The sequence below is a fragment of the Canis lupus genome, chromosome 8 (genome assembly GCF_003254725.2).
Source record: "Canis lupus dingo isolate Sandy chromosome 8, ASM325472v2, whole genome shotgun sequence".
Taxonomy (NCBI): domain Eukaryota; kingdom Metazoa; phylum Chordata; class Mammalia; order Carnivora; family Canidae; genus Canis; species Canis lupus.
This window is the reverse complement of record NC_064250.1, coordinates 70,950,050-70,965,431: the sequence shown is the minus strand read 5'-3', so window position 1 is coordinate 70,965,431 and position 15,382 is coordinate 70,950,050. Positions and strand designations below refer to the sequence as shown.

The window sequence follows — 15,382 nt, the reverse complement described above, 5'->3', positions numbered from 1 at the left end:
GCCCCACTGTGCGCTCCCTGCAGGGCTGAGGGTGTGGGGTCGGGAGGACTCTGGTGGGCCCGCAGCGTAGGTCGGCAGGAGCAGTGTCCTGAGGGCCTGGGCAGGACCCCGGGGTGGGCCCCGAGACCCTGGGCTCCAGCCCTTCCTGCTGCCCACGGCGCTCCGGTGGCCCAGTGGGGCTGCAGTGGGGACACCTGGAGGAGCAGGACAGTAGGGGAGGGGCTGGGAGTTCCCACGGTCTTTGCACCAGGACTGGAATTCAGGGGTGCCCTCAAGGGCCTCCTGCCCCTGGGCCTGGTCCATATAACCACCTGGAGAAACGCTGAGCTGGGAGGGGTCATGCTGGCCCTCTGCCCCCAACGCCCCAACACCCCTGAGCAGCTGCTTAGAACTGGTTCCTGGGGGCGCCTGGCTGGCTCAGTCCGGAGAGCCTGCGACTGGAGATCTCAGGGTTGTGAGTTAGAGCCCCACAGCTGGGACAGAGATGACGGAGATGAATGTAAACACCTGGTGGCCTGGAGCCCCAAGCCCCTGCTGGTCAGCACCGGTACACTCTTTTAAAAAGGCTTATTTGGAAAAAAAAAAAAAGGTTTATTTGGGACGCCCGAGTGGCCCAGTGGTTCAGCACCTGCCTTCAGCCCGGGATGTGGTCCTGGAGACCCAAGATCAAGTCCACGTGGGGCTCCCTGCATGGAGCCTGCTTCTCCCTCTGTGTCTCTCATAAATAAATAAAATCTTTTTTAAAAAGTTTATTTATTTAGGGGTTCCTGGGTGGCAGTCAGGTAAGTGTCCCGCTCTTGGTTTTCAGTTCAGGTCGTGATCTCAGGGTCATGAGATCGAGCCCCGCATCGGGCTCCGTGCTGAGCGTGGAGTCTGCTTGAGAGTCTCTCTCAGAGCACAAGTGGGAGGAGTGGCAGAGGGAGGAGGACAGGATCTCAAGCCGCTTCCCCGCTGACCCCAGGACCCCGAGATCACGACCTGGGCCAAAATCAAGAGTCGACCGCTCCACCGACCGAGCCACCCAGGCGCCCTGGTACAGCTTTTTAATAATCACCTTTCAGAAGGGAGGCGGATGCTGTTTGCCGTTTGACAGGTGAGGACCTGAGGCTGGGAGGCCGGAGCCCCCACGCGGGGGGTGGGGAGCTGGGTGGGCACCAGGCCTGCTTTGCACCAAGCCGCAGGGTTGAGGGCAGGGCTGCTGGGCGCGCAGAGGTCACCGAGGTCAGAGCCCCGCCTGCAGGGGAGGCAGGATTGGCTGCAGAGGGGGCACGGTCTCCGGCACACCGGGCTCACGGGACCCATTAGTTTTAAGACCACGTGTGGGCCCTTTTGAGCGTGGGGCCACGTGGCCACTCAGGAGAGAAGAGGCTGGGAGGCCCCGGGGGGTGGAAGGCTCCAGGCCCCAAGCCCAGGCCGCTCCCCGCGCCTGCGAGAGACAGACGGCGGAAAAAGAAGCCCAGACTCCTTAGTCAGATTTATTTTCCTCTAATCAGACAGTTTAGCATTTCAAAGTTTTGCATTCTACACTCTTACAAACTTTAGTTATTAGCATCAGAAACACAAAAACATCGCAAGACCTCAAAACACAAATAAATACCAAATAAAACCACACACGATATACAATAAACGAAAATATAAAACATAATAATGCTATCAGAAAATCAGACATGTTGTTAACTCACATTAACAACATGATTATTGCTGAGCAATAACTTATACTGTCTTTTTTTTTTTTTTTTTTTTGTCTTAGAAGAGCAGAAAAACACAGGACGTGAATCACTGGTCACAATCACTTGGAGTGTCAAGATGGGTCCTCACAGCCAGCGGTTACTACAGACGGCAATTTTTAAAACAGATTAAAAATACAGAGTCAAATGAGAGATTGGCCTTCTTTGGTCTTTGTTTTTGGGTAATAGAACTGAACGAAGAGGTGTGCCATCAGAGAAAGAATGCGATTCTAAAAACCTGACACAATTGTCTACATGGATTCACACACTTCCTTGATCACAGATGTTATTCTATAGGTAATTCTTGTAGAAATCCTTGGAAATAATGCCGGCTTTTGTGTTTACCAATTAACTCATTTAGTTTGCTGTTGAAGGTTATCTTACTTGTCTACTAGGGGACTGAGTTATAAAAACCAATCACCACTAATTGCAGGAGTGGTACAGCCATCCTGGACTTGAACCTCTTTTTCAACGCAAGAGTTCGCAAGGGACTCGAGATACAGCAGCAGCAGGAGAAATGAAAGGCAAGCACTGCTCGGCGCCACCAGGGCCCTGGGACTGGGCTCCCTCCCCGCTGCCCGGGCTCCCTGGTGACAGCCGGCGCCCCCCCAGGCAGGCAGGTCACCTCGGACTTGGGGGCCACCCCCGGCCCTCACCTGGCTTAGACCCCAGTGGACGTATTTATTCTACTTTGGAGAAAATAAAACTGTCGAGATTTGCAAACTGAAGACAGGACCATGGTCTTGGGCGAAGAAGCGGATTTGGGTGACAGACCCGTCGTTCACCTCTCAAGCGCTCCCCGGCCTGGGGCCCCCCGACTCTCCTCCGCAGTCTGAGGAAGGTCCGGACCGTGGCAGGGGACCCGTGTGTCACAGCTCTGCTGACCGCCCAGGGCCGGGGCCCGGGCACGAGCCACCCCGCAGGCTGGGGGACAGGCCGGACAGGCCGGCGACAGGGCGGGCGGCCCTCGGGGCGGAGCAGGGAGCTGTGCGCCCGGGGGGAGCTGTGGGACCGGGCCGCCACCCTGTCCCCCGCCCCGAGGACAAGAGCCCCACGGCCCCCCCTCCGCCGGCTGCGGCCCTCGGGACAGGACCCGCCCGCCGAGGACAGCGCAGGCGTCGGTGGCCGGGCCTGGGGCCGGGGGCCCCGCCTCAGCAAGGCGGCCGGGACGCAGGGGAGGCCCGGGAGGCCCTGGACCCGGGCCCGCGGAGGCGGCCACCGGGAGGACCGGCCTCCCTGGGCTCCGTGGCCCTCGGGGACCCAGGCCCAGGAGCAGCCTCGCGGGAAGGGACGAGCGTGTTGGCCGAGCCTCCCGGGCTGACCTGCCGCCCGCAGATGCTGCTCCGGGGACGCGCCGCGCGGTGGCCCCTGGTGCCGCCTCGTCCCGCACGGCGATGGCTCGAGGCAGGGCCGCCTCCTGCTGGGACAGGACTTAGGACAAGCTCACGAGCTCCTGCGGTCTCCTCCGCGCCGCCTACGGCCCGGGGAGCTGGAAACCCCGACTTCCCCACGCGGCCCGGGGACAGGGAGCGGCCCCACGTCCAGGGCGGGCGGAAGCTTCCTTCACGCTCAAGACTCGGTGTCGGTTTCCCTAGAGCATCTGGGACACTTCTGTCCCGTGGGGAATTTTGTCACTTTTAGGAAACAGGAAAAGTGCACCCACCACACAGTGTGTGTGACACGTGCATCTGCGGCAGGGACCCTGTGAAGCCAGGAGGCCGGCCCCAGGCAGCGAGCACCAAACCAGGGCACCAAGGAGCCAGGACGGAAGCAGCGGCAGGTGTGTCCCTCGCGCAGCGCCACCCCCTCAGGTCCTTCAGGAGGCCACTTTCCAGAAAGTCCCAAGCGCACAAGAGGGAAGATGTGTACCAAAGAGCGGCCGAAAGGCCTATGACCCCCGCGTTCTCACCAACTATCTTCAAGCCACGGATGAAGCCTCCGCTGGGCACGTGCTCATCCCCGGGGACAGTGCCAGCTCCTGATGCCATGTCCTACGGGCTCCTGGGGAAGGAGGCCAAAAGGGCCTGTCATCTCCCGCCAGGAGCGGGTCTGGGAGGGGCTGCTGGGAAAGTCCCCCCACCAAGGGACAGATGCTTCCAGAAGTGCCTCCAGGTGGCCCACCTCCAGAAGAATTTCAACCAGAAGAGGCAAAGTATTGTTTTTGTTTTTGTTTTTTTATCAGACCGAGATGTTACTTATCTCAAATTTGTTAATATTGTCCATACTTCTAGTGAAGGGGGAGGAAGCTGCAGGCATGTCCCTGCCGGTAACCCCAGGCCTCAGGAAAGCCACCAGAGGCCAGGCAGGGACTGCCAAGCGTCCTCTCTCCCCTGGGTGTGTCCAGGGTAGAACCAGGGCAAGGTCTGGAGGAGGTCGGGGACACCTTCCAGGGAACAGTGGTCCCACAGCACCTGCAGGAAGTCCTTCCTCTAGGAACAGGGACACATGACTCCTTACGGACAGGACAGAGATCACAGACTTGCCCAAAAGCAATGGGGGGGCGGGGAGGTTAGGGTGGAGAAAATAAAGATGAATAGAAGGAGCATCGAACTGCTAAAGGGCGTGGCAGGTCACTTCTGGAAGGGGACAGCATGGGCTAGGAGGGCACTTCCAGCAGGCACTGGGGCAGAGGCACGCCCAGGGCAGATGGCAGCACCAGAGACACGGCGGGCCACCGGGCACCAGCCCAACCGTCCCCGCGTGACCACGAGGGAGCCCAGAGGCAGGCAGTCTGAGGTGCGCGGCCCAGCTGGCCAATCGTGGGCGCGTCTTTTGGATGAGCGGCACAGATGCGGTGGTTCACACACATTGGTTTTGCCTAAGAAGCACCCGTCACGTGTAGCACCCATCAGTGGTAAGAGCACCCATGAAGCGTGGTGCATAGCAGAGGGGCACAGAGAGGCAGGGCTCCGGCTTCTAATCACAGTTGGACCATTGAGAGAAGGTAAACAGTGAGTTGAGAAAGTGCCGTCTGGGCAGGCGCAGGCTGCGACGGTCCCGAGACCACCCTTCCCGAGAGAAGGGTGGTTCCAGGACCCCGTCGGTGAGCCTGGGCAGCCCCCAAGAGCGGCGGTCTCTGGAATGCTCAGAGGGTTCTGCTTCGTGGGGGGGTGGACTCCCACGACCCGGGTGGGGACACAGAAAGGTCCTGCCCTGGGGGGGGGGACCACGCCCGTGCTGGGACTGGGCGGCACACATTTGGGGCCCAGAGATTTGGAATCTGTGATAATTGAGCAGTGGAGGCTCTAGAAGCTGAAGATGGGCCTGGCTTCCCCAGCAGAACGGGGCTGTCTGGGGGCCCGGGAAGAGGCAGAGATCTAGTGGTCGAGAGAAAAGTCGGGTTAAACTATCACCTCCGAGAGTTACGGTGAACACAAAGCCAGGGTCGAGAAGCAGCATGTCACATCTAAGGCACATGTACAGTATGCCACCACCTCTACGCAAAGATGTTGCCTTTGGAGATCGTGAACAAAATGCAGCAATGTGACAGAATGAAGAAACACACCTGCTGTGGCCTCCTCCAGCACGAGCCACCTGCCCACCCCCGGGCACTGGACACTGAAGGTCAGAGTTGTCAGCAATAGAGAGCGTGTCTGAACACATGGGGCAGAATTGTAAGAGCCTACAGGATTTTGTTTAGAACTCCAAAGTTCAACGAATGCCCTATTTTAGGGTGAAAACAATTATAAATCTGAAAATGATGCACAGCATCCATGAGCAGTTTCCCTTTCATAATAATTTTGAAGTAGTGTCATTAACTACGACAGATATCGAAGGTTTACATTTCTAACGAGAAATAACAGCAGATTGAATATTTTCTTTCCTATCACAAGTGATAACCAGTGTTTGATATTTTACATTTTCTTCCAAGAAATATCAGTCTATCAACGTTTTAAAATAAAATGTTTGCAATAACAATTATCTCAGAACTTTAAATTAAAAAATGATTCTGAATTTAGACTTTCAAAAAAGACCTAGGTGTACTTCAGGGTCTTCTGACAAACAAATTATTAAAACAGAGACCAGATGAGGCCTTAAAAATAGACAATATACTATATTTGAAACAAGATTGCACTCTTGAATTTTAGAATATATCAGAATTGCATTATTATTTCATAAATTCTTCTTTTACTTAACATGCTGACATGTCCAGCTATCCCCAGGTGTGCGTGTGTGTGCGTGTGTGTGTGTGTGTTTTCTTTTTTTGGTGTTCAAGTTTAAGGAAGAAAAATCATGGTTCTTTTGTTTAGCATATATGTTTTCCACCTTAATTAACTAGATCTTTAAAAATGAAAATGAAAACCTTCTCTGACAGCAGTATTTATCACGTCAAAGGATAAATAATTCTTCAGAGTGGAGTGTTGCTAGTCTATTAGAAAACATGTCAGGTGTGTCCTCACGCGTGGCTCCTCCCGCCGGCCCGCGGCCACCTTCTGCTGCTTCCTCCGTTCCACAAGGTCCTTTTCTGAGCGCGAGGACCTCGGTGGAGACAGCCGGTTCAAACCCCCCAGAGGAGATGCCTTCTGCTCAATCCACCTCCCCAGTGACCGGTCAGGGGTCGGGCAGATCCGAAGTATCCACTATGACTTTAATAAAAATGGTATCATCTTTAATATATGTCCCGTTTTCTAGCACAGTTTGAGCCACGAACACTGGGCAGCCAGAGGCAATATTCATCTCCCCGGTGGGCTTCTTGAAGCTGCTGCTGTTGGGGTCCGGCTTGAACGCATCTCCCAGGTGACGCCGAGAGGACCCCTGATCCATGAGCATGAGCGTCACTTTCTGCTTGAATGGCCAAGGAAGCAGAGCATCATACTCTCCACGCATAATGACAAAAAACAGCGACAAGTGCGTCCCCTTCCCCATGCCGTCCCCGTTCAGGTAGACCCTGGCACACATCTTATAGCCAAAATAGCCCGTGTAGAAAGGCTGGCTGTAAAGAGACAGGGTCTTCCCCATGACGGCTTCCTGCTTCCGCCGCTTGTAATCTCGGATCTTCCAAATCAGCACGCCGTTGTAGCTGGCGGTCTCCAGGACCTGGAAGCGCAGGTCCATGTCGGCCAGGCGGATGTCATGGACGCTCAGCATCTGGTCGTGCCGGCTCAGCTGGGACTCCAGCAAGCCTGCCGTGGGTGAGGAGAGACAGACGGTGGAGGGCCCGTAAGTGTCAGGAAGGCTGGAGGAGCCCGTTCCCGCCAGCACTGGCACTAAACGGAACTGGCTTTTGGGTGGAGGACAAGCACCTGGATGTGTCCTGAAATGTAGGCCTCTGATCCCGGCTGCGCTGCCCCCCACCCGCGGCCACAGCCTGCTGAGTCAACCCTGAGGGACACAGGGCCCATGGGCCTCAGGGCACATCGGTGCAGGTCCCCCCAGGGCACCGTCAGGGGGGCAGGGAAAGGCCGCCCTCTTACTCACATCCCCCTGCCTTCCAGCTGGATGCTTGGAGTCACCTGTGTCCTGTGTGGCTTCTGCCCACGTCATTCCTGTCCTCCACTTAACCCAACGTTTGGGAGGGAGGGCACTGCCATCACCTGAGTACCTCTGCACCATTAATCCTCGTCATGCAAACATTCAGAATATTCACTCAGTCCCCAAAGCAGCTTCTAGGTATCAGGAACACGTTGGCTGAGCAAACTGCAGGGTCATCTGTCCCCTGGGCCTTAACCAGCACGGCCGAGAGCCCCCCAGCCAGCAAGCCCTGCCCCTGCCTGGTGTCCACCGTGCCACCTGGTCTCCTCCCTACCACGCTGGTGTCACGTGCAGGGTGTGTGTTCTAGGTGGGAAACGTTTCTCTCACAAAGGCAACTCCGGCTGGAAAGTCATCACACCTCTGCACGAATGACGTCTCACTGGAAATTACTGCTCAAAGGTAGTGTGTGCCTAATGTACCACCCACCCACCAGCTCAAGCCACAGTGGCCGGGCCGCCAGGCTCCCAGGTAGAGACCAGGACACACGCGGCCCACCCCAGGCCCCTCCTAGGCCTCCCCACGCTGCCCCTGCAGCCCCCACCTGTGTTCCGAGCCGCCTGCCCTGCACTCTTGTCCACGCTCTCCAGCTCGGTCACTCGGTTCTGGAGGGACTCCACGCTGCTCTTCATGCTGTCTGCTTCTTCCCAGTTCTGCCGGAAGGGGCGGATCTCTTTGTCCAGCTCTTTCAGTTTCTCTGCCTGGCTGTCTATTACTCGCTTCCAGATCAAAGGCATCAGAAAGGCAAAGCACAGTTAGAACTCTCTGAGGTTCTAGAGAAGAGACACCGGCTAGTTAGGAAGAGCAGCCAGTCCAGAGCCGGCCCCACGCCAACTCTCACACAGGCATCTCACAGGTGCCACAGGGTCCTACCCCAGAGGAGGGGACCAAGGCACAGAGAGGCCTCACCCGCCAGCTGCAGGGCATGGGGCCCTCACTGCTCTGTCCTACAGTCTCAGGTTCAGGACACTGGAGCCACACCCAGCTGCTGTCGTCAGGTCTCCATTTCCTAAAGGGCCAAGTCATCTATAGTGGCCAGACAATGTGGGTCTCCCACAAGGCTGCCTGGCCCAGGGCTGGAGAGGCCACCCTATCCCTGTGGCTGCAGCCACCACCCTGCCACCTGCTCGAGAGAGACCTGGCATCCGCACAGGGCTGGCAGCAGGAAGAGCCTTGATGGCGGGTCTGCAGACCCTGGCTGAAATGGAGAGGCCAATGCCTAGGAGTGGGGCTTGCTTCTCCCATGCACACTGGGCACAGAAACATAAAGACATGACTGTTGACGGTGAGGCTGAATTTCATGCTATCTTAATTTAAATAATTAAAAAAGCCTTTTCTTTTTTTTCTTTTTTTGCAGAAACACAAAGACCATTGACAACAATAAGCAGAGGGATGAGATTCACGCTCTAACTACGGTGGCCGGCCTGTTTTTTGTTTTAAAGATTTTTTATTTTATTTATTCATAGAGACACAGAGAGAGAGAGAGGCAGAGACACAGGCAGAGGGAGAAGCAAGCTCCATGCAGGGAGCCTGACGTGGGATTCGATCCAGGGTCTCCAGGATCACGCCCTGGGCTGCAGGCAGCGCTAAACCACTGCGCCACCGGGGCTGCCCGGCCAGCCTGCTTTTAAGGACTGGCACATCCAACTGTTGGATGAAGCTGGGACCTAAAGGATTTTCATTTCTTTTTAAAGATTTTATTCATTTACTTGGTGGGGGAGGGTCAGAAGGAGAAGGAGAAGCAGATTCTCCACTGAGCAGGGAGCCCGATGCTGGGCTGGATCCCAGGGCCCTGGGATCATCACCTGAGCCAAAGGCAGACACTTAACCGACTGAGCCACCCAGGCGCCCCTGCGTTTTCACTTCTAAAAAGGATTTGCATTTTGTGAAGTAAAGCTCACAAAGGCGGCAGGGTTTGGGCCCCGGTGAAGCTGTGAGGGACTGGGCCGCATCTAAGCAGCAGGCCACACAGGGGAGAGCCCCGGGGCCTACTGAGTTCACTTCTCCTTTCGGAAGCCTATTTTTAAACATTTAGTTTCAGCACCCTTGCTGGCTGTTAATAACCACCAAGGAACAAACATGGTAGGTCTGGGTTACTTTTTTTGGGTAGAAGTACAGTGTTATTCTTCCTCTTCTTTCCAAGAAAACCTGGTATTAGCTAACACTGAAAAAGCAAAAATGATTTCTGTAGAGAACACCTCTTCCCACACTGATGTCACTTTATTTCGATCCATGTGTTTGGAGACATACTGGATTAGCTCACACAGTCTGTGTTCTGGGGCCTACTGACCTCCCCGAACCCCCAGACCCATACTCTATTTCTGATGAGCATCTGCAGCTCTCACCAGGTACTCTACCCACTACGACAACAAGGTGAGCCAACACGGACACTGGGGAGTTTAAAAGGCAAGTTAATGAAAACCTATGTCATCGGTGGTGGCTTTCAGAGATGCCATTCTGTAGCCTGGTGGACATCGAGTGAACATGAACTGCACGGTGGCCTGGGACAAGCAGGGCATCACCTCTAAGCTTCACGCCCCTGAGATTAGAGGGGGTGATGCAGAGGTGCCTCCTCCGCAAGACGGGATGTGCATGGGGCAGTGGGCATGAAGGCACGTGGCGATCTCAGGAGCAGGGCTGTGGATGTGCGAGGAGGGCTGCAGGAGGGCCCTGGGCTCCAGCTCAGTGACAGAGTCAGCACGTGGTGGCGGGGGCAGGAGGGAACACATGTACACAAGTGTGGACACAGACAAGGCTCTAGAAGGAGCTCCCCACACGGCAAGGAAGAATGTGGTAAACAGACCTCTCCTTTGCATCAATGGTAGAGAGTCAAGGCAGGACCCTGATCTCAATCAAACTTTCTCTGTAGAAGGCAGCAAACATGATCTCATTCCTAAAGAGTGGTCTACACTCAGCTGCTGTCCTACTTCTATAAAAATAAATCTTTTTTTTTTAATTTTTATTTTATGATAGTCACACAGAGAGAGAGAGAGAGGCTGAGACACAGGCAGAGGGAGAAGCAGGCTCCATGCACCGGGAGCCCGACGTGGGATTCGATCCCAGGTCTCCAGGATCGCACCCTGGGCCAAAGGCAGGCGCCAAACCGCTGCGCCACCCAGGGATCCCTATAAAAATAAATCTTAAATGCAGGTGTAGGATTGCATGAGAAAAAGAATCCTGGAGTGGAGAGACGGTATAGATTGCAGGCTATGGAAATAAATCCCAATCAAAAGATTTGCTGCTAGAACCTCAATTCATCAGTGTCCCACACTGTGCGCTTGGGGACTTAAACCACCGTTACTCTGTCATTTGCACCGTTTGGGTCACTGGGACCTGTAGAGAACCCTGGGCAAATGAGTCCTGCAGGTGACACACAGGGGCACGGGCCAGGGGTGGGGGGTGGGGGGGCGTGCAGCAGGCCACATGGCATCAGGGACACAGGGATTAAGCTGACATCTAGGTGGTTTGTTTTCAGTAAGAAAAACAGGTTCTTTAAAAAGTAAAATATTAAGAAACTGCCCTTCCTGGGCCAGTGAAAGCAAATACATTCTTAAATTCCACTGCCTTTAGCCAACTCCGATTGCATCCCTATCTACCATGTACATCTGGGGCCCTCAGGAACTCTGCACTCTGTATGTGCTCCCATCATCTCTGGGATTTTAGGATCTACTGGACAAGCAGACAAGGAAGGAGATGACACAGAGGGTACCATGTCTGTCATCACCGTGGTGGTCTGAGGTATGGGGCTGAGAGAGCATTGAGGAGGGAAGGGGGAGGAGAAGGCAACAGGAAGGGTTTGGGATGAAGGAGGAATAATGAGAGGTGTACATGAGCCAGGTGCAGGGTGGAGAGGTGGAGAAGGCTCTAGAGGAACTGGAGAGAAGTGCCCTCAGGCAGAGCGTGCTTCACAGACAGCCAATGCCCCCAGGGGTCCAGCCACGGAGGTCTTCCACCCACATTCCCTGAAGACGGACAGCCCAGGCTCTGTCTGTCAGGCTAGCCACACGCTGCCAGCCCCCTAGTGAAGCACCGGTAAGCTGCCACCTGTCATGTGACAATGTCACCCAGATGGAGTCAGTCTACAGAAGCTGCTGTGGGGGACTTAATGAGATTGGGCATTGCACGTCCAGTGTGATCTGAGTATCTCTCTTTCAACATGGTCTGTTTTCCTTCATGCTTTTCTCTCCATGGAGAAGGGCAGCAGCGAAGTCACCGCCCTCCTACTTATGACCAGGCAGGGGCACCAACTGTACTCAGCCTCCATTGCTCTGGGCTCCAGCAACAGGGTCTCCCCCTGTCTTTCTGACTTAGATCTCAGCGGTTTATTCAATCATGAAAGTGTTAAAATATAAATCACACATGATAGAATGATTAAACTCTACTAAAAAGTAAATTAAATTCAAACTTCTCACCCTGGGAGAGGGGGAAGTGGAGAAGATGCATGTAATGACATCAGAGGTTTCAGACAAGTGCCCCAGTGACCTCATTACAGATATCCTAATTTTTCTTCTGTTGTTGATATTTTTAACAGCTGGTTTTCTAGCATAGCTTTGATTTCTGCATCCTTTCTACCCACCTCTCAGCGCCCCAGGACAGCAGCTCTGTTGTTAGTAGCTTGGCCCTGAGCGGTGCCATGTGGGTGCAGCCTCTGGACATCCTGAACAGCATTCCCATGGGTCTCTGCAGAACGCCAGGAACTTCCAGCAGGAGGCTTGCTGGCGTTTTATGTGATGTACTTTTTTTTGGCCTGATTCAATACCAAAGACTTGTACCTTTTCTAACACAATCTGTTATTTCATTGTGTTTTTCCTCGTCACTGGACAACCTCAAAGTTTTAACACAAATGAAATTAATTTAATAAATCTCTATGCAATTCAAGCCAATATGACTAATCTCTGATGTTAAAAGGGAGGAAAGGCATTCTCAAAGACACCGTGACTCTGAGCTACTGGACTTTTTTTTTTTTTTTAATCTTCCAGATAATTTAAGGAAACACATCTAAGTAAAAGCCCTGAAAAGCCATTTTGGAAACTTCAGTGATGCTTCCATGGGTGCGTGATACACGTGGGAATTAGTATAACAGGCACACACTACGAGTAAGCTGATGTGCATATGATACCTACAAGAATAATATACTATTAAGTACCTGTGTTGATAACAGAAATGAGGAACCACATTTTAATCAAGCCCCTTACACAATCACTTTCTTTTCAGAATAACAAAGGCTTACATGTTTGTTTTGAGGTACATCTGGATCGCTATGGTGAGATAAAGCAGGGCCTGTGTGTCACTAGGAAATTCAGAACAAAATAGATTGGCTTCACTTCACTTTAGGAAGTGAAACTTTACACATAACTACTCTTGAACAATATGAAATCTTAAATAATAATAAAAAACAGCTAATTTTTTAAAACACGGGCTGTAAATCTTACTTCACCCACAGTGAATCAAAGGCACATCAGAGAGGCAATGGTACTTGCTCTCCAAGGAAAGGCGGACAAGACACAGCAGCCCAGGTCTTTCTCAAGTTTCCAATTAAGCAAGAGAAATAAGTCCTTTGTTTGACAAAAGTCATGGTTTTTGCTCAAACAGCTCACTGAGAATACCCAAAAGGAGAACACAGACATGCTCCTCGACCCTTTGATCCAGCCATAGTCTTAAACTTCTTACCTGCAAATGAAGTATTTTGGATTCATTATTTCGAAGCATTTCCTTTTGTCTCTCAATTTCAATTTCAAAGCTACATATCTGATTGTGCAAACTTTGTATGCTCTTGTTTTTTTCTACGCTTTCATTCTGTAGCAAGGAAACCTGGAAAATAAATTCTTCAATTAAGCAAATAAAAAGTGGTTTTATTAGTTAGTAACAATTATATAATGATAGTACCTAAATTTTCACAATATAGGCCTTCTACTAGTTCACTGGAAGGAGTTCCAGGGAAAAAAATCCCTTTATACAGGAAATGGAAGTTCTGGTAACTCTTTTTTTTTTTTTTTTTTAAGATTTTATTTATTTATTCATGAGAGACACAGAGAGAGGCAGAGACATAGGCAGAGGGAGAAGCAGGCTCTTCGTAGGGAGCCCGATGTGGTACTCGATCCCAGGACCCTGGGATCACGACCCTGAGCCGAAGGCAGATGCTCAACCACTGAGCCACCCAGATGCCCCAGAAGTCCTAGTAACTTAATAGGAAATCCTATACACTGTGTTTCTCAGAATCTCCCCAGTAATTAAATAAGGTAAGGCAAAGTACAGCAGCTAACTGAATTTCAGAATGAATGGGACACACTTCCTAAAATTTTTGCTGAAAACCAATCAACTTTTTACCAGAGTTGTCTTTCAAACTTTGACCAGGAAACACATCTGCACATCTCACATCCCGTTTGTACAGATGTGTGCATGTGCTTGTGTGTAAGAAGCAGGAATCACAAAACCATCCTTGCCCTAAACATTTCCATGGGTCTGGATACGTTCTCTTTTATTCTATTTTACTTAAAAAAAAAAAAAATAGTAGTTGCAATCCACTAAATTATTTTACTTCCACAAGTGGGCCATATCCTATACTTTGAAAAGTTCTCCCAACATAATGAGGAAAGCACAGTGAGAATAAAAAAGCTATGTATGTCTTTGGTTAATCCTTTGGGCCAATAACTGGCTCTTGCAACAGAGACGTGGAGCTGCAGAGTCCATGTGTCTGGCCGTCGCCAGAAAGGACCTTCCATAAAATTCAACATATCTACCTGCAACACCACATCAGCCCAGGTAAGGGCCTGCTGGGGGAGCAGTTCTAAGCTCACCGTTGGCCTTTTCAAGATTTCTTTCTGGAAAATAATTAGCTCCCAAGAACCCCCAGATGAGGAGTCTGAGGGCAAGTCTGACAAAGTTGCCTTCTCACAAGACTTCTCCATGGGGCACTCTGGCCCTTGGAAAGGCCCTTCTACTGACAGATGTGTTTGTGCATGGCTGTTGCCCCTGGAAGACAGCAGGCTCCACAATGGACGCTGTGACACCTCCGCTCAGTTGTGCTCCGAATACCAGCGAACACTGAGGTGATGGCCCCAGGGTACCCCAGGGCAGACATGGGTGTGGTAAAGCACTGATTCCTGATGACCCTGCAAATAACCTGTCTAAAGACAGGCAACTAAGCAGTCCTTTGGATACAATCAATCTCTTTTATTTTAGACAAACACATATTTACTACGGAATACAAAACTTACAATGTCTCATGGGCAAAATAACACTTTGCTTTCCTCAGATTTTACTCAGCACAGACTTTCCTCTCTAAAATACGCTGCCTCATGACCCTGGACTTCTACAACTGATGCAGACTGGCCATGTGCACATCCTACAGGCAGGTTTGCCTTTTCCAAAGTCATATCTCACTCATTCCCATTTCTCAAGGTGGTCACAATTTCCAGACTCTTTATTCTCACACCCCAAAAAATAGCCTGCATGCATGCCAACCTTTTTATTTTAAAGATTTTATTTATTTATTCATGATAAAGGCAGAGACATAGGCAGAGGAAGTAGCAGGCCCCTCACAGGGAGCCCGATGCAAGACTCGATCCAGGAATCCCAGGATCACACCCTGAGCCAAAGGCAGATGCTCAATCACTGAGCCACCCAGGTCCTCATGCCAACCTTTTTGATAAAAAATCTCGGTAATATCTCCAAAAAACATGACAATTTTTCTTCTGCAAAAAACAAGCAACCTGAGGGTGAGCAGAAGCATCTCACATTAATGAACATGTCACCATATTAAACTCTTAATTTCTTAATTTAGGGACCTCCCTATTTTAAATTTTTAAATACTTATTTTAATCAAAGAATCCAACTCCCAGGCACCTGCAGAGCCCTGCTTTCTCCTATCAGGTAGACATGACATGCATGGGAAAATCTTCCTGGCAGGTGTGTTTCCAAGAAGCACAGCAGAACACCCCCATAGCAGAGGAAACAGGAGTCCTCTCGTCCTTCCCTAAGGCCCTCCTCACTGAGAACAACATTTACTCCAGCCTATTTTGGTGGGGCACTCCATATTTCCCTTTAAACTTTTCCCATACAGAAGATGAGTATTTTTAAGTCCACATCTTACAAAACAGTTTTTCCTTAATTTGACATGATGGATTAGAGTTTTTGAACCAACGCAAAAACATTCCATTTTCCACTACACATGAACAAAATAACC

General features: G+C 51.6%; 1 protein-coding gene across 5 annotated transcripts in view; it reads right to left on the bottom strand.

Annotated features, from left to right (window-relative positions):
- Nucleotides 1-1,462: 1,462 nt before the first annotated feature.
- The window catches only part of TRAF3 (TNF receptor associated factor 3), a 115,851-nt gene continuing 101,931 nt past the window's right edge, over nt 1,463-15,382 (bottom strand). For all 5 annotated transcript variants that reach the window (XM_025442493.3, XM_049113505.1, XM_049113503.1 and 2 more), the window contains 3 exons: nt 12,868-13,008; nt 7,742-7,916; nt 1,463-6,850 (listed from right to left, as the gene is read on the bottom strand). In XM_025442493.3, the coding sequence (XP_025298278.1) occupies nt 6,279-6,850; nt 7,742-7,916; nt 12,868-13,008 (888 nt within the window). In that variant the 3' untranslated portion in view covers nt 1,463-6,278. The remainder of the gene's footprint in view (nt 6,851-7,741; nt 7,917-12,867; nt 13,009-15,382) is intronic.